This window comes from Lagopus leucura, unplaced genomic scaffold, assembly GCF_019238085.1.
Source record: "Lagopus leucura isolate 7727_CA_CO unplaced genomic scaffold, USGS_WTPT01 Super-Scaffold_100157, whole genome shotgun sequence".
Taxonomy (NCBI): Eukaryota; Metazoa; Chordata; class Aves; order Galliformes; family Phasianidae; genus Lagopus; species Lagopus leucura.
Genome location: NW_024962334.1, coordinates 37,626,373 through 37,645,912, shown reverse-complemented (window position 1 = coordinate 37,645,912; position 19,540 = coordinate 37,626,373). Strand labels below are relative to the sequence as shown.

The 19,540-nt window shown below is 38.0% G+C and overlaps 1 protein-coding gene across 15 annotated transcripts in view; it reads left to right on the top strand.

Moving 5' to 3' along the window:
- Positions 1–19,540, top strand: part of PARD3 (par-3 family cell polarity regulator) — a 425,937-nt gene that overhangs the window by 298,635 nt on the left and 107,762 nt on the right. For 8 of the 15 annotated variants that reach the window (XM_042889264.1, XM_042889262.1, XM_042889260.1 and 5 more), the window contains one exon: positions 8,197–8,307. The exons of 4 other annotated variants lie outside the window; for them this stretch is intronic. In XM_042889264.1, coding sequence (XP_042745198.1) covers positions 8,197–8,307 — 111 coding nt within the window. Of the gene's footprint in view, positions 1–4,400; positions 4,474–5,396; positions 7,975–8,196; positions 8,308–10,133; positions 10,207–19,540 lie in introns of those variants that run through there. 3 more of the 15 variants (XM_042889267.1, XM_042889268.1, XM_042889269.1) reach the window with 3 other exon arrangements.

Sequence of the window (19,540 nt, the reverse complement as noted above, 5' to 3'; positions counted from 1 at the left end):
CAGTTTCAGTGCACTGTGTTATTGATTATTGAGTTTTGTTTCAGACATAATACGGACAAATCTCTTTTTTCTTTGCTGATTTGCTGATGTTTTTAAAATATTATTATTGTAAAACAATCCCCACTTCCATTGACATTCTCAGCCTGTTTTTAAACTACATTTGTTTAAATTCATTGTTTGATTTTTTTTTCCTTCTTATTTCTTGTGACTAATAATACTTACATTAGTTATTCTTATTAATAATAATTTTATTACACCTGTCAGTGGCTCCTGCTAGCTTTAGGCAACCACGAGAAGCAATGCAAGATCATCTTCTGTTTAGAAATTTGCAAACAGATGGTCTCTCCTAAAAGAAATCTGTTTTTAAAAGTTCCACCATTTTATGCTGGAAGTAAATATTACAAATGCGTAAGTTGTGAAAAGAGAGAGCCTTGGTGTGAATAATATTCTGCCTGTTGTGTCATGCCTTTCAGGAAATGTTATCAAAACTGTTTATGAAAATAATTGAACGAAACCTCATGACATGTCTCTTGGTTTGGCATTATCCCCATTTTCTATGAAGTTGGGATATTGACTCACAAAGGCAGATTATTCCGCGGTGGTTGGAAATGCTCACCAACCCCATATGTTGTTTCCATTGCGGGGATGTTGTTCTCTCAGTGGCTGGTAATGCTGCATGGAAGTGTTGCAATGTATGTGCTCTCCTGGCTGTTGGTTTTCAGTAGCCTTTGTTCAGCTCAGCTAGAATCCTTACGTGAACAGCACTGAAACCTGTTTTTGGTCCTTAGAAAGTGCGGCAGAGGATGCTGGGAGAAAATGCATGACTGTGATATCACAGAAGAGCTACATGTGCTTTGATAGTACACGTGCACAGGGTAGCAGCTGCAGAGAGAGCTGATGGTTTGGAGCGCTGACCACTGGTTCTCCTGGTTTGTGTCTGTGCTCATGATTGAGTGCATGAGCTTGAAGGCAAGATTTACTGCTCTGAAAAAATATTAGTGTCTCTCTCCAGAGATTTCTCCCCTTCCACGAGTTTTTTGTAATGCCATTTCCTGATTCTGGAACCTGAGTTGTGCAGGAACCCTTCTGGTAGAGAGTTTCTGCTGACTGTTGCACCAGGAGGACTGCTCTTTAATGAGGTTTAGCATCATCAAGGTAACCTGTGGAGAATTAAAGGTTCACTTCAACTTTGCTCACTAGCTCCTGTATCTAGATTCCTCACTCCCTTACATCAGCTTGTCTGTATCCTCTTGGGACAGTGATGCTGCTGTGTCATTCCAGCATCTTCTGTCCTCCCTCCTAACACGTGTGCTTTTATCCACTACTTTGATTATCTGAGAAGACTGTCTCTTTATAGAAATAAACTGTGAATATGTAAATGTTTGCACTTAAAAGGCTATTTTTAAAATAACGCACAATTTAGCTTCTGGAGTAAGGCTCATAAAAACAAGTCATCACTAGTCAGGGAGATTTTTGCTTGTGTGTTATGTTGAACTGTTTATGCTTATTAAATTCTATTTTAGCAACAGAATGTTTATGTGTGTCACAATAATCTTTTGCAATATAAATCTTATGATTTTGCTGATGCAGAATGGTGAAAAAGATTACAGAAGTCATTGCAAAATCCTCTGAGTAGTGTTAGGTTGTGTGTGTGTGAATACAGTGGGAAAAAGAACATGCGTTGAAGACAAAACTGATAGACTAGCTGAAGATGCTCACCATTTGTTAATTTTTAATGGTAGTCTTTTTTTTCAATTACAGAACATAATACTGCTGAACTTCTGTCTCAGTAATTTTTTGTGTTTTTCTCATTAATCAACTAATGCGTGTCTCTTCTATAGCTCTGTATTCTAATGAAATACTTGGATGATTTGGCAGACGGCAATGATCTCATCAGTAATGCATCGGAGTAAAATCCATTTAGCAGATTTTATGTACATTATTTTTTGTTATATGCAGGATGCTGGTATATATTATTGTAAAAAAAAAAAAAAAAGTTGTAAATGTGAAATTTCTGTTGCTACCATCCGTACATCCTTCTTCCTTCATTTCTTCAACCTATGTATTTATTTAGGAATAGTTGTTTACAAGTGTATTATCCATGTGTATACTTTATATATATTGAAAATATTTTTTATACATGGCATCTTGATATAGCTTGAGCTTGTTCATTACATGTTCTGTTGCACCACAAGCAGCTTCCTGCTCTAGGTAGCCTTGCAATGTTCAGTCACTCTGATGCATTGACCCAAAGCCACTGGAGACACTTGCTCATCAAAATCTTTCTGCTGAGTGCAGTAGGAGTTGGGTGAGGCCACATCCTCACTGGTGACGGTCATCCCAGCAAGCAAGCTTCAAATTAATGCAGCTAGGGCCTGACAGAGAGGTCTGGGCATGCATTTGGATTTGATTAGGTTATCCATAAAGTTCATGGGATTTCCTATTCTAAGGTCAAGCTTTGAGCATTTAGGTCTGTGTTCTCGTCTTTTTATTATCAATGGTACAACAGGCTGGTGTCACAGGGCCTGAGGATTGTCCTGTCGTCTAATAGGACTTGACTATTATATTCTAGAGATGATACTTTTTAAAAATGTATATCTCTCTTATTTTTGAATTTCTTCACTTATGATCATTGCTATTGTTGGCTGAATTTGAGGATTAAGTCTGTGGATCTGTGAATATGACTTTGAGCATTTACGCTTATCTTGAAACTTTCTCTAGCCCTTAATGTAAAAGGAGAATTAAGAAGCTATAAATTAAGTAGAACCCTGGAGTATCTTGACAATTAGAGTGAGCAAGATTTCAGCTGCTCTCTTTCATCAATTTCTCACACTCTTGGATAGACAGGGTATTTTTAATTTGCGACCTGTATTTCAATTAGTCGTAGAAGATTTTTCTGGAACTTCTTGCTTATTCAGTTGCAGAATAAATTTAAACTATGTTTGGTTATTATTTTTTACAGCTAATCTTTGTTTAGCTGTGCTGTAAGAAGGATTTAGATGAGAGAACTGAATAAATCAGTTAATAAGTGAGATGTTGTTACTATATTTTTAATTATTGTGACTGTTATAAGAGGACTATTACTTAACCACACACATATGTGCCCTGAAGGATATATTAAGCCATGTCTGTCAAATAATGTATTTACCAATAGATAATTTTTAAAAATTACTTGGAGCTTGAAGTACATTTTCATTCTGATCTTTATTTTCCACAATAAGTAATAATGTTCTATGCTCTGCTTCCAAGAATTCAGATTGGAGGAAGTGGTGGCTGCAGGTGAGTGCTGTGCTGCTGTGGCAGCAGGTGCTCCACATTTTGGTGCAGCTCAAGCTTCAGCATCAGGACTTCTTTTGTCACAGATATGTGAAACAGTAGCGTGTCCAGCTTGATTGCTCTTGCTGTGCACCATGGGGTGACTTGTGTCTGTGCCTTGGAATCTTGTGCACTGATTTAAGGAAGGGCTTCTATAGCTCTCTATAGTTTTTGGCAGAAAATGACAGGAACTTGAAATTTGGTTGTCAGGATTGTCTGTATATCAGTGTCACAGATGCTCCTTTTTTTTTTTGCACTGTTTTGTTTTATTAATTCTGACAGCAGTTCATGCCTTTTTTTTTTATATGCTGTTCTCCTTTTCACTAATGCATGAAGCATTGTTTCTGCACGGATCCTGAATACTGCAGTCTTCCTGTTCACTGAAAGAAAAAGTCATTTCAGTTATTTCAGTTGCATGTGAAAGAGCTGCTGCAAGTATCATAGCAGCCAGACGTACAGCAATGAGAATGAGAGCAACACAGGTTCAGACAAGCGCCTGAACATCGCCAGGTGCTCAGGCACGTACTGCCCAGCTGTATGCATAGAGAGGCCATGTTCTTGCAGAAGTCTGATGTCTCTCTGACACAAGACAAATGGGTGTATTTGCTGTTTTACAATGGAGATGTTGACAACTGCACTCTATGAGTTTCCAGACTTTGGTTGTTATTGTGAAGTGAGCAGTTGTTTCATGGGGAAGTTGTTACATGAGTGTGCCAGGACAGTCAAGATAAGTATTACGGAAGAAATACTACTGGAAGCAGTAAAATTCTTAAGTTTCCTTGGATTATATATGGGGCATTCATCCTAATTCCATTTTCACTTCATTTTGAGTACATAACCATACGGAAATAGCCTTGCTTTCCAGTGAACTGGCAAGAACTGGTGGATTGCAGGGAATGTGTCATTCACGTTAATGTGCATAGGGCAAGTCATAGCATGTGCCACTTTCACATTGAATAAGATGAAACTTTTACATAGGTAAGCCATATCTTTTCCCTGGGCCAGTGCATTCAAATTGAGGTGTTTAAATGCCTGGAGTAAATCTGGGGAGCTGACCCACGCTTTTCTTTCTTTGATTCACACAGCTACACAAGTGCCAGGGCAGAGCAGAAGGCCAGGGTTCCACTATGGGCTGTGAGGGCATAGGGTGCCTGTAAGGTATGCATTTGTGTGCTTGAATGGATATTGCATAGTTTGCTTGCATTTCAGATATCTAAATTATTCTGGCTTTTAAGTGTCCTGCTTTGTCTGATATTTATAAAACAGAGTGGAAAACATGAGGAAACTGAAAGAACTGGTGATTTTGAATAGCATCACACCATTCTAATCACCAGAGTACACTGAATGCTGTACATTTCAGTGCTTAGCAGCTTGCTTTAATTGTGTGCCTTAGCATTTCTGTATGTTGCTTTTCTGTAGTTAAAAACTTGGCTCGAGCACGGATGGTAAATAATTTATAAATGTCGTCTGCTATAAATTTGGTGAAGAAGGTTGCTGATTTTGGCTGTGGGCTTCATTATGGCTATAAATTGTACTTCGTGGAAAAAAACACTTTTATTAGAAATAAATATCAGGCACACTTAACTGTTAGTAAGAGCAATCTTAGCAAAAGCTCTGAGTGTCGTTGGGAGCAGGGAGTGTTTACAGAAATAAAAGGTTGGAGCTGGGTACGTGTATGTGTGTGTGTATGTATCTTCACAGTTCTTTTAAACACCTTTCTTAAGTGTTGCTGGAGCCTGGGAAATTGTTTCAGTTGTTTGTCTGTTACTTCTACTTTTGTAAGCTGAAGCTTAACGGAGATGTGAGACATCTGATTGCAGTGGAAAAGAAAAATTTTAAAACTTGGTAAAATATTTTTGCACAGAGATCTTGCTAAAAGTCTGCAGAAATGTTTAGAGTCAGATGCTTAGGGCAGCGTGCTTCCAAAACCATTCTGCAGCTCTGAGTGTGATGGAGAATAACCTGTGCAGGTAATGTTGTTAAAGACATGGAGCCACAATCAGGGAGGGGGGAGGATGGCATTGATTGCTCCGGGTCCAAGGGTAGGGACAGTGCAGTTAATGTTGCTGAACTTATTACAGGCAGTGGTGATTATGGCAGATATATCACTTCTGCGGGTGACAAAGTCCAGAGAAGGCAACTTTCCAAGACCACTGCGGTTCGTATTCTGCCAGGCTGACCACTGCTGGGATGACCACAGAGCTTGTCAGAGATTGGCCCTGGAAAGTCTCCTGCCTGACTGATGAAATGTGGCCACCCTTTGAAATACCTGGGAAACAACCAGCAACGTTTTCTTGAAGCTCTATTGGGAATGTCCCCAAGAGCAAAAGATGATCAGAAGGTGTCTTGAAAGAGAAGAAGGGATGTTGTCACAGCTTGCTCCCAAGCCAAAGCAAACTGAACCCTCTGCCTATGTTGAAGCACAGCATGAATGTGGCTTGTTCTGGACGTGGACAGTTGGATCTGGAAACTCAAACCATCAATTCTTGCTAGGTTTGCATTATGTGTTAATATGAGAAGTGCTTGGCCCACAATCAAGGGTTATTAGAAATACACTGTGTACTTTTTTTTTGTAGGGCATTGATTTCAATAAATTTCTGCTCATATAATTACTTGATTTTTTGGTGGTAGAAATGCTATTTTGCTGCCCAAATCTGATAGATAGTAATGGAGATCCAATTTCACTTTTTTTTTTTGTTTGTTTGTTTGTTTGTTGTTTTTTTAACCACTAGCTCATTTTCAAAAATGCACTGGCTGTTCCAGAAGTTGGTTCTTTTAGTTTACCTGACATTTGAATGAAGCAAGGGAAGGGCAGCAGGGAGGAGCAAACACAAGCATCCCAGAGATGCTGTGCCACAGCACTACATATGTTGTGCATCTCCCACAGCCCCGCATCTTCTGTCACTCAGAGCCCTACCACCCCAGCACTCCTTGTGCATCAGGGTAAAATGGCTCTGTTCCACAGTTTTTCTGCCAAGGTTTTACTTCTCTCTTGGCTACAAGATTTAAGACTATTTTAAATTACCTATTCTTTTTTGTATAATGTAAGACATCCAGAAGTTGACTGGAATCTCTTTTGTCATATATGTAACTGTTTTGTATAATAGCTTTGACTGCCCTTTAATAAATAGATAGGTGTTTTAAAAGATACGTGGTGGTATTTCTAGTCACTGAATTTAAGTATGACAGTTTTATGTAAAACACATCATAAAACCAGAGATTTCACTTTTTGTGGTATTTTATGTTTCTTAACCCTATCATGTCCTCCGCCTTTCATTTTTCAGATAATTATTAATGAACAATTTTAGCTTTCATATGCCTGAATTACTTTGGAAGCGAGCAGTCTGGAACTGTGGAAAACAGCCATGCACTTTACAGTTTGTGTACATGCTCCTGCACTGCACATTTGTTGGTTGTTTTTGTTGTTGTTGTTTTAGCAGCTGTTCTAAGATCCACATACGTGGTTACTCAGTATAATGCTCTCTCTTCACTGGGTGATCAGAAATGAATCTTTCTGCTGGTTCCTTCACTGTACATTATGTTTTCTGCCCACACAATGGCTTTGTACTGGTATGAATAGGAACAAGAAGGAAAATGCTATAAATGCCTGGTGGACTCTAAATATTATAAACAGTGTATTTTCAGGGGCCAGAAGAAAGTTTTAAGAACTCTGTTTTGTTTCACTGATTGTGAGCATTCTGGATGTCTGCAACATTGCAGGACATTGCATATTTCAGTGTTTGCTTTTGTATTTTGCTGTGGGCTTTTGTGTGCAAAGTACCCCAACTGTCAATCCAGGAAGTAAAATTCTTGCTGCGTTTAGTGTGGTAAATGATGCCGTATTTAATAGGTAAGTATTATAAGAAGATTGCTGTGTAACAGATATGTGTTATACTTCCAGCCTTAAATAGATAGAAAATGGTCATCTTGGTCATCTAGTCTCAGGCTATGTTTAGACTTTGGATTTCTCTGTATAAAAATCACTCCTTTCAAAGTTGATCTGAAATGCCTAACAAATACACAAAATTTTGTCCTAATAATAGCTAAATATCTCAAATGTCAGACCGTGCTCTGCCTGAAAGTCTAAAAAAATCCAGTGGAATGTGCAAATATGGAAGAAACCTAAACTACTTGAAATGTAGCCTGTAGAGGGGTAAGAGATACGAGGAGGGCAAACATTGGGCTGGCAACATCTTCTGTCTGGGACAGCCAGACCAGTGCCAGCCTCTGCCCTCATTCATTGCACAGAATACCCTTGGGGGAGAACAATGTTTAAAAAACCCTTAAACCCTTAGTGCCGGAAAAGAATACATTTCTATTTTGGATGTTGTCCACTGTGTGCTGAAACTGCTTTTGTGGGGAGGTTGTGGGCGGTGGTGCTGCTTATTGGGCAGTTGTTGGACATACGGCTGTTTGTCTTTTGCAGTTCACTTGTGAAAGCCTTCACTTAATGTAAACTTTATTTGCATTCTTTGGCAGTGAGAGTGTTGAGTAATTTATGAAACACTGCTTGACCATGTATTCAAAAACAGCGGCCCTGTCAGAAATAAGGAATGAGACACTATCCTTTTCTTGTTTTGTTGTGTTCTTTAGGGAAGAATTCTATAAGCTTCTAAGAGGAGTAAAGAAAAAAAAAAAAAAAAAAAACACAAAAAACCAGAACAACGTACACAGAAAAAAACACAACAAAAACCAGAACAAACAACAAAAAAAGCTCAGCAACAAAAGCAGCCTGAAAATATTACATATTGTGATTCTGAGGTCTTTGCACTATCCCTTGCTGGTTTTCAAGCAGCAAGGATTCTTTTTGTCATAGGAAAAGGAAAATAATAGTTGTGTTCATTTCACAAGTTAGATTCTTTTTTTGTGTGTTATTAACAGGTTTGGCAAACATCGCAAAGATGACAAGAGTGAGAAAACTGGTAAAATAAAAGTGCAGGAAGCTCTTACTTCAGAAGAGGAGAGAATACGAATGAAGCAAGAACAGGAGAGGTAGACTTCAGTATTTGCTTAAACCTTGATAGAGAGAGTTTGTTTTATAACTAAAATAACTGAAGTTCAATTTTCGCTGATGAGATTTCCCAAATGTTGATATGTTTATATACTTTAAATAACAAGACAAAGCTGGATTTATTTTGGAAATTAGCATTTTGGACATTGGCTGCAATAAGCATCTTTTTGTAGGTCCAGAGCTCCTTTCTATATTGAGGAGATTCAATTAATAAGATGAAATGGTTTCTTTATACTTTCTATAACTGATTTTATTGACTTTTTCAGAAAACAAATATTTATATAAAGTGAAGTATGTTTTGTATTTTTCATCAAAGTCTTGCATATCCAGGTTTTTCAATGACATATTTAGAAACACCTAAGAATTATAATTATCGGTGTATTGGTCACTGGAGCTCAGTCTATTTATGTCATGCAGTCTGTTTATGGAATGATATGTATATTAAACTGCTAATTGTAAAAATGAGTGGTGAGTACCTCTATTTTTCCTTGTCAGCTTCTCTTAACATTAAAACCTATTTAATATATGCTTATATGCTCTTCTCAATATTTCCAATCTACTTTTCACCCTGTCTCTTGCAGAACGAGTTATGTGGGGGCCTAAGCTAATATCTTGTATAAATTTAGCTAAAATCTTTGGGATCTTTGGTCATAAATTAACTAGTATTAAGGGATGTGTTTGAGGAGAGAAGTCCTCTTTGGAAAGAAAGCTCGTCAATGAGGAGACAGACATTAAAGAACTACAAAGCTTGAATGCTGTCTGGATTCAGGCATGTTTAGCAGTGAATGTGAACAGTGAGTTGAGATGATTTATCTAAAAATTGTGCTGTAACTCAGCCATTACGTTCAGCAGGAAGTATGAAACAAAGTGTTGTTGTCCTTGTAGGAGGTGTAACTAGCTAGTCATAAAGGTCCCTTTTACCATCATCTCTTTGCAACTTTGTCTTTAGTAAGTAAGAACAGAAATTTACAGATGATGGTATCATCATTATAGTATCTCTTGTATAGTTTCCTCGGTTCAGTGTATAACAGTTAGCTTTCAGTTGTTTTAAGGGCTGAGGGATTTGCATTGCAGTTAAGGCAGGCTGTACATTACAGGTTACTGAAGATCAACTTGTTAAACTGTAGAAACTTTCTCGTGTGTGGCCTTCTGTTTGGATTACATTATGGGAATTTTTTTTTTTTTTTTTTTTGCTCTTTAAGAAAGATACTTGTACAAATGTATGTAAAAAGTTATTCATGTCTTTCTCCATCCATTTTGGTACAGGGTGGCTGGATCACAGTATTTGGTTGTTTTTGTCAGATTGTTTTTTTATTTTCTCTTTTTTATCAAAAAAGGAAACAGGTCACTACATCTGTTCCTGTTTTTTAGAGTAATAGGCTTTCAGATTAAATTGTAAAGGGAAATACTAGAAATTAAGGAAATAATTGACTTTGGAGATAAGTGTGTTTGTGCAATCAACTTTCCTTAACCCATGGACAGACTACCTAATTTCTGCATAAGCTTATATTGGGAGTGCAGAGACACTGAAAGCTGCCTCAATAGCTCCAGGCAGCTCAGGGCTAGAGAAGGGATATCCATATAGTTCATACTGCTGTTCATAGTGCTGATCTCTGGTTTAATGCACTCTGCTGAACCTAAGATTGCCAAGCACTTGGGGCTTATTAACAGCAGTAGGTCCCCAACTAATCAGCCACGTACATTTATGCAAAGAAGGAAGAGTGAGTTAGTTATTTTGAATTAGTAATGTTTTTTTCTCTCTTCATTCTTCTTTCTCTGTCTCTCTGTGTCTCTCTGTCTCTCTCAGTAACAATGGTGAGAGTATAGACTGTCCATGTGATGATATAAGAGAGGTTGCAATAGTCACGCTGGGTACCAAGGTAGAATTATGAAATTATTTGTACAGTTCCCCATGCATGGAGCAAATTCCTAATCCCTGTCCATTGAGTTCTGCTAACCATTTTGAATCTTTCCTGGAATCTCACTCCTTGTTTGTTTTAAAGCGATTTTATGTCTTCACTGAACCTGCAGAAAATGCATGTGCCAGAACTTCATAACAGCTTGATGTTATCATAACATAGGTCCTCCTCCTGTTATTCTCCTTCCCTAACTGTGTATTTGCTCTCCTTTGTGTTATGTCTATAAGGGAATGCAAGTTCTTTGGGGATAGTGGCATGTACAACTAATAAAAGATAATAAAATAGCAACCAAATGTGTGAGGTTCTTCCTTATGTTTCTGAAAAATTCAGATGTTGATTTGATCCATGGAGACCTTAAATATTTGTGCAGTTAGATTGCAGAGAGTTTCCTTCTGATCCTGTAAAAAAATGCTGTTAAACACAAGCTATTCATGGATAATACTCTTGCAAATTAACTGAACAATCCCTCAAAATGCTTATGATTAGACAGTGAAATATTACTGTCTGAACAAGTGTTGGTTCGTAATGGCTGCTATTTTAACTTTGTTTTCTGTGGGTTTTTCTCCCTCCCAGTGTTTTTAGTGGTGTAATTCAGTTGCTCTATTTTACTTGGTATTTGATGCTATATACCTCTATAATGATGCAATACTTTGGGGAAATAGACCGGATTTAATGAATTTACTGTGTTTGAGAGGCTTGGAAGAAAAATCCTTAGAGGGTTAGAGAACAAGTGAATGGTCAATTAAAAAATCAATCATGCCCACAATTTTATAAAATTATTATGCTTTGACTTGATAATTTTAATACTACTGTGCTTGCAGTAGTGTCTTCTTTAGTCATAAAAATGTGTTCATATTGATTATGAGAAAAATAAGCAAATTAATGTTTTTCAATTTACTGTGATTAAAATTAGTAAAATTGCCTTGTGTGAATATATTATTAGTAATGTCTTATTAAGGAGCAAATGTCTTCTATGTATGGTATGTATTAACTGACAATTTAAAAAAAAATTTTTTTAAGAGAGAAGGAAATTATCTAGATAAAAACAGAGACAGCTTTCAATAAAATAGAATACTGGAAAAATTAGAAGTGACATCGGTGATGAACACTCACTAGTCTTTCCATATTTGCTCTGAGATGCTGCTACTTGTACAATCTTAGAAGTTCATACTAATGTTTCATTGAAGAGTGTTGGAGGTTGTTCGTGTATCACTATTCTTTAACACAGATTTACTCTAGAAAAGGAAGTCTACTTCCATAATGCTTGAATGTCTGCCAAGCACTGTTCTGCAAATTCAGTTGATGTGCTCTTGGAAAACATTTCTTCTGTCCAGCATGGACACCAACCAAAAGTATAAGAAAAAATGAAGTAATAGATTTTCTGAACTTGGCTCTGTGGCTTCTAAAAAACAATGAACTGCAGAGTCTTGAGGATTTTGGATAAGCTATGAATTCAATTACCTCTACTCTTGTTCCAAATCACAGCCATTTTATATAAATGCTAACTAGGATCCCCTCTTTGTCATGCTGCACCTCTCGTCTGCTGAAACTGAATGGGATTGAGATGCTATATCGGATTGGTAGGACTGGGAGAACAGCCCTGGATGCTTTTATTACAGGAGGTGGTCTGCCACTTCTGGTTTCCTGATGGATCTGTGGCTGGCCAACCCTCCTCAGAGTCATGTCTTGAATTTTCCAGTTCAGAGACGCATGAAGTATCTTGAGTTTTCACAGATACTTCATTCTACTTGTAGTCTCACACAAGCATTTCTGTATAGGGGAGACTTAAAATCAGGTTCTGAAACTTCTGTCAATGACCAAGCGGCATTACAGTTACAAGCCAATTAGTTTTCATATGGATTGTCACCTTCTGCTATCCTACTGGATTTAAGCCCTTGGAAACCCACAGACCTTTTCACTGTATAAACTCTAATCTTTGAGAACCTCCCAGGTCAGGGTTTTCTCACTAACCAATGTGACCATGGGATATTCCGCAGATTGCCCTGGAATGTTTTCTGACTCCTTCAAGACAGTGCAGTTTCTTTCTTAGGAGATTGGAAGACAGAAGTGTTTAGAAACCCACTGCTTAGTTTTGTCGTCTTGTTTTGGTTGGTGACTCATACTGGTGAAACATCTTTCTAACAGCAGGTTCTGATACCTTTTTCACCCTTGGGTTTTGCTTTGCACATGTTTTCTTCTCTCTCTTCAGTGCAACAGAAATCTTTAGCAGATCAAAAATCTTTGCCAGTGTCCTGCCTCTCTTGAACTCTGACGTGCTGTTCTGGTCACCTGCATGGCACAGCCCATGCCTCCCGCACCTGTCTTCAGCCCTGGGCATTTTGTAGCAACAGAAACACTCCCCAGCCCAATTTTGTTCATTATAGTCAGGTAGTAGATAGCAGAAGAACAAAATAAGTGTGTTTCTTTCTGAAGTTTTCCAAATGCTCAGCTGTATTCAGCATGGTCCACCACTTAAAAAAATGAAAGCAGCAATTCTAGTGTAATCTTATGCTTCAGAGTATGTGATCCCAGCTATGGGTGAATAGTGCCGATTCTTTAATCTGCCTCTAGAGTCAATTCTTCCTCTGGAAAGAACAGCCTATAGGATATTTTCTGTTTGGCTAATACACTGACTTAAGAGCTTTACTCATGTTCTGTAAATCTGTTACCATACATAGGTTTTTTAATCCTAGTTTTGTATTCTTTCTCTGCTTCCACAGAAGTTGATGCAAAATCAGGTGCTTAAGCACCTGTTTTGTGAGGATCAGTAGTGAGACGATAAGGAGAAACATTTTGGAAGAGAATTAAATAGCTGTATTGCTGGAAGCACTGTGACAGAGGCTTCAGAAATGCTGAGAGGATGACAGAGCAGTCAGTGCCAGTGAGTCACAGGGTGTACTTACCTTCTCACTAAAAAAGAAGCTGTAAACTTCCAGTCTTTGCTAGCCTTGTTGGAGGAAGATTAACACACAGCAAAGCAGCACTATGTTTCATGCATTCACATGTAGATGTAGTTACCATCTGCAAAATAAAACCATTTCTTTATAGTTTTCTCCGTTACATTTTGGGAAACATAACCTTTTGTCCTGTAGGTTATGAAGGGAATTACATTTACATAATTCTGCTGTTATTTTTCTCATTGTTCTGTGCAAATGTCATCACCACTGACATCAGTGGTGCCGTGGGAGTCCCACCTGCTGGCTGCAGCTGCAGAGCCAGGAGGGGAGTTCCTGATGAGGCATGCTGGGGTGCCCAGAGCTGAGGAACCAGGAGCAGGCTCCCTAACGAGGCTTCTGGCTGGGGACCTCAACAGGCTTTTGTGTGGCAAAGTATATCTTAATGCCTTAAGATTTTCCATTAATAGTGGAAAACTATTTTAGAACAGGAATTGGGGAGATTATACTAGTTGGAAGTAGGATGTGATGCTGTTACAGCTTCAGGAGAATATGGTAAAAAATGTGGGAAGAATGATTAAGGATCTGTGTCTCTCAGAGATGCTGTTTGGAGAGGTGGGTTAGGTGTTTGTCCCCGCAGTGGCACTATTATTGTTACTTTTGTAGATCAGTGATTAGGCTTAGAACATATTTTGGTGCTAACGTAAGCGAAAGTATGATTCAGGTGTGTGTTTTTAATGTAATGATTTTTCCTAAAATTAGAGTGAAACTTTCTGTATGCTCATTAGTAACTAATATAACACCGATATTTTTTCCTGAAGGCTTTGGTCATTCCATAAAATGTTTCCTGTATTATATGTTTCCTAAGGGTGTTAGAGTCTTTATCTCCAACATATAATAAACTTCTCTTCATCTTTCTCTAGTGCCATTAAAGCCACAAGCCTTTTATTGTAAAAGTATATTAATGAATAGAAATGTTACAACAAGAACAGAAGCCTTGTGTTTTCCCTTCATCATGCATCATCCATTTTAATTAGACAAAAGGGTGGTGAGTACTGTGACAAGAGTCTGGAATTAAAATCATTAATTGATGTCAAGCTGACGAGAGACTGCTAACATGAATTTACTGACAGCGGGAAAGAAATTAACCTTATTACTTTATTTAGTACATTGGGACTATTTATTATATTTTCCTATGCAAGGTCAGTGTGCTCCATTTATGATGACAGAGAAAGACAAATAATTAATAGATGCTGTGTAAAAAGTTTTGTTACATCCTATAAGTCACATTGTTAACTTGAAAAAGAAAATGACACACCACATCCCTTTCATCAGCATAGCTCATCAAAACCATTACAGCCATATTTTTGATATTTTAAATGAGCATAATATGCTGTGCTATACTCTCCAGCCAAGTACAATTACGAAAGTGATCTGATTTAAAACAATGCCTTTATTTCGTAATGTCAGTGTCACAAAAAATGAAGCATATTTTTTCCTGCAGTGACATTGATTGGAATAACTGTCTGTTTTGATCATCATTGGAAGGTCAGCCTAACAAAGATGAGTTTTAATGTTAAGCATCTTTATTCTCTAGATGAAAGAATATAATGGTGTCTTACAGAATGACAGCAGCATCCTATAGATAATTTGTGACCCAGAGGTCATCAAAAAAGAATAGAGAAGAGGTCATCCTGTAGTAAAGGCCATCTGGAACTGTTAAAGTATCAGATGGAGTGGGGGCTGAGCAGCAGGACACTCTTGGTGTCTTTCCAGATTTCCCAGAGAGACCATAATATTTTTGTTGGAAAATCCCAACTTTCTCGCTTTAAGCAAAATATTTTCATGAAGCTGTTTCATTTTACTTCTAGGAGAAAAAAAAAAAAAAGACAACATACTGTGATATGGAGATAATTTTTGCTTTATATATAACCCAAGTGTTATCTGTCTTTAAAATAAAGTGAAGGTTCAGCTTCAGACTTGCTGCTGCTGTATTTTGCTGCCACTTAACAGCTCTCTCAAGAAATACTCTCTCTAAATCCATAATTACTGCAAACATTCAGAATATAAATATTTTCTAAAGTAACTAGCTAAAAATCTTTTCTGATAAAACTTCCACCCCCTTCCCAGCCCGTAAGAGAGGAGAGAAAACAATCCCTCCGTGAATCAGAAAACAAGAGCAATGTGTTTCTCATTCTCACTTATTTTGGGATGGGGTCTGCCTGTCAAGGGATATTCCAGTTTCACTGAGATTTGTAGCATTTTTTGACAGTTGTTTTTTACATAAGGGATGAGGTGCAGGGTATGAAAACAAATGAATAGCAATGTTTCTTTTTTACTTTTTTTTTTCTTTTTTTTTTTTTTGTAAAAGAACACAGAAATAAAGCGTGAGAATACTGAGCTTAGGAAAAATATTTGAGATCAGTTGCGCTTCATAAAAATGTGGACTTCTGGAGATATGTAAATTGAAGCTTGAGTGGAATAATAGTTGCTGAGGTGTTTTCTAAACAAAGCTCCTCATATTCTTTAACTGCATTTTGTAAATATACGGATTAAGATTATAAGACATCACATTAAAACTGTATTTTCTCTGTTATTCTTCCACAGAGATTCAAGGCACTGTACTGACAAGGATTGGCCAAGACCCTTGCCGTATTTTTTTGGTCTCTATAATGTTCTTGAGTTACAAATTCGGTGAAGGTGTCTTGCAGATCATACAGGTTCAGCACTCTGTTAGGTATAGCAGTTTTAATAAGAGCACTAATTTGCAGTGTTCCACTTCTCCTGCCAAGAGTTTCAGGACAGGGCAATAGTCTGTCTTCTGATGTTCCATAAATCTTGCTGTCAGCACTAGAGTGGCTGTAGCAAATACTTATTTGAGAATGAAAATTGTTGTAGCATAATTACTAACTTACTGAACACGGCTGCATCTGTTGGTGCTGAGTGGAACTGAACTGAAAACCCATCAGATTTTCCCAATGGCACTGCAGGAATCTAACAGTAAGCTGCACTAAAAGCTCTCTTTGTTCTAATTTTTAGATAAAGCAGCAATTATTTGACTAATCAGAAAGACCCCTAATGGTGTATTCACAACAGGCAGACAGGTCCCGTCTGCACACCACAGCTGGACCTTGTCTTTTGTAACCAGTTACTAGTATGCTCCTCTTAATGGGTTATAGCAAACCTGGTTCGGTGTCCGGCCGTGCTGTAGACGTATGCTGTCAGTCAGTACTGCAAGCCAGCACGGTTTTAAAAACGAACTCTGAAAGGTGTTGTGGGTGTTAATTTTTGGTTCTGAGCATATAAAAGCTATATTCTCTATGGGTGGTTGTTTTGTTATTTTTTCTTTCAACTTCAATGTATGAGCTTCATATAATTCCTTACTTTGTTGTAAGGTTTTTCATTGTGATTTTTTTGTCATTTCACACTGTTTCTTTTTCCAACTTTAAGATTTGGTTGTTTCATACTTAGCACCAGGAACACAGAATAATGGACCTGTCATTGAGCTAGTGGCAGAATTTCATATTCGCTTATGTTACTGTACCAGCTGGAGAAGGATGATGCTGGATAGGGTCAGCTCAACTGACTGATGACAGTATTGTAAGCAGACCTCTAGTTACTGCCTGCAGAATCTGTGAATGACTGATTTGATATGTGCTATGATATATGGTAGCATTTGATATACAGTGTGTTGTTTTCATTAGTGTTTTGCACATATGAGAATAGCTGTTCCTTACACATCCAACTACAGAATTCAGATGCTAGCCAACAGTGCTGTTTGCTGATTAGTTCTCCAGTTGGAAAAATGCTGCAGGGAAAGCAACTGCCCAACAAAACCCCTATAAGAGAGGAAGACAGTGCTCTTAGAGTGAGGACAGTTTGAAGCAGGAGCTCTCTCAGGTGTTTTAGCAGTAATTGAATCTTTTTATCTGCTTCATTAGTACTTCAGTCCAGCAAAAGATCTGATGGAAGATTAGAGCTACATTAATCTAATGACTGGGGATCTGCCTCATACCAGCTCATCTGCCCAGTTTCGGAAACCAAAAGAAATTTGGAAAATCTTACTGGCAGCAATGATGTTATTTGATGCAACTTGCTTGCCAGCAGGATAACAGCTGTTTGCTCATCTGAGTGATCCTCCATTCCTGGGGCTGCTGACCCCAGGATGAGACATGAAAATTACAGCAGAAAATTGTAGTCTTTGTAGTGTTTGATTTGGGGATGGAAGGACCTGCTATTCTGCCTGTGTACCCGATACATTTAGTTCTGGTGGAACAAAAAACTCAGCAGGTATACTCTCCACCCAAAAGTGCTGCAGACTATCAGCTGTGTAGTCTAAAGCTCGATGGAAAGCGTAATTTACACATTTTGTGTGTTTATGTGCATAAAAGAAAAAGCCAGGATTTTGACTTACTATAAGATCCAAGGAAGCAGGCTTGAGACACTCTGCAGGGTGGGGTCTTCACTTTGAAAGACAAAGGATGAATCAAGATAAGGACAGGTAGAGGTGAGGTGCATAGACTCCACCAGGTTAGAAAAAAAGATTCTAGTGACACCTTTATTTTCATCAATGCCACTTGGTTTCCAATGTCTGTTTGCACTTCATCTGCTTATTAATGTAATATTTATCTCCTGCATTTTTTTACTTGTTTACATCTTCATTTGTATCAGCCTTCTTAAATATGAGTCCTTATAAAAATTTTTTTCAATTTATTAGAACACTTACAATAATCAATTTTATTTTTTCTCCCCACTACATCCCTCCTGGGTTGAAGCTCATTAAAGGTTTTTGAAATTCTCAGGGGTCTCTTCTGCATGTGGAATTTGAGGAGGGGGGAACTGCAGGGAGACACTTAGTACTATCACATTTTCTAATTGGTAGATAAGCTGTGATTGTTGGAGGAGAAAGAAAATTAAGACTGTCTGATTGTGTGTATTTTTGATGTATTTCTTTAATTTCAAAGTTGGTGGACTTTTTTTTTTTTTTTTTTTTTTTTTTTTTTAATCTAGTTCCTGTTATATTTCTCTGTTCTTGTACAAACATTACATGGAAAATGCATATGTATAAAATTTCTGTAGAAGTTGTACCAGAATTGCTAAGTCACTGCTTGAAGCAGTGATTGAGCACCTGGTGGAAAGGCAGGGCCAGCCTAGGGGAGCTCAGCTGTTTGCCATACACCTGAGTGACCAGAAGGGTTGCAGCCAGGATCCACCCCTTTCCAGACCTCATTTAAGGGTTGGCAGTGGAAGTAAGGGTATCTCACTTGTGATTTCTGTTTACTTGAGGTCTTTTGAAGGTAAGCAGCTTCTTTTCTGTATTTCTGTGCCTGTAGCTGTTCTATTTGGGCAAATCCTCATTTGCTGCAGCCTAGAACTTTGCTGCTCTGCTGTCATGATTATGCTTTCCCTCACATTATAAAAGTGCAGAATTATACATAGGTTGTTCCAGAAGTAATGCCTCCTGATAATTTATCTGGAAACTACAACAGATATGAAGAGCACAGTAGCACTATTTCATAGAGTAAGTTCTCAGTTACAAAATGTTAGCTTTTTTCAATGTAGTTACTATCATTAGTTATGCATTTTTACTAGCAGTGACCAACAGCATGCTGTGCTCATAAAAATCAGTAGTACTAGAGGTGACCTGCTGTGGCTGCTGCTGAAACGCACTACCCACTGCCTCGCTGTGCACATCCACTGTTTGATTTTCATAATCGTTCAGCAAGTTTTCATTAATGTAGGTGGGCACGTATCAGATGCTATTTTGTTAGACTGCCTCTCTGCTGCTATTTCTTGCACAGTGACAAAATGGAATGGAATATCAGTGGGAAGGCTCAACCTCTACTGCCACACCATCAATATCCACCTCTCACTTTAAGGGCCGCCATAGTAAAATAGGAGGCGTTATTTTCGGAGCAGCCCTTGTATAGCTGGAGGAGAGCTCATGTTGCTTTTTCAAGGTAGGATCTCTAATGTATGCATTTCCTGCAAGATGTATATTTCATCCAGGATTTGGGGTTTGGGAGCTGTGGGGGGAGGTGGTGCTTTGTTTTTTTTTTTTCCCCTCAGTTTTATGATGACATTCTTAAAAACTTCCTGTGGCAATCTGTTCTACTATCTTTTTAATTAGGATGTTCTCCAGCCCACAGTGTCTTGTCTTTGTCATTCTTGCTGCAACTTAAATACACGATATTTGCCTTACATATAGAAAACACAATATTGTTTTCTCCTTTATGTATTAGGCAACTGCTGTTATGTCCCTGCTGCCTTTTCCACAGCAGTTTGACATTGCTGACTCAGGAGTGTCTGTCACTCGCTAGAATTTTCAGATCCGTTCCTACAAAGCAGCTCCCAGGTTTTTACCTTTCTTTTTGTATACTTAATTATTCTGTGTAAATTAC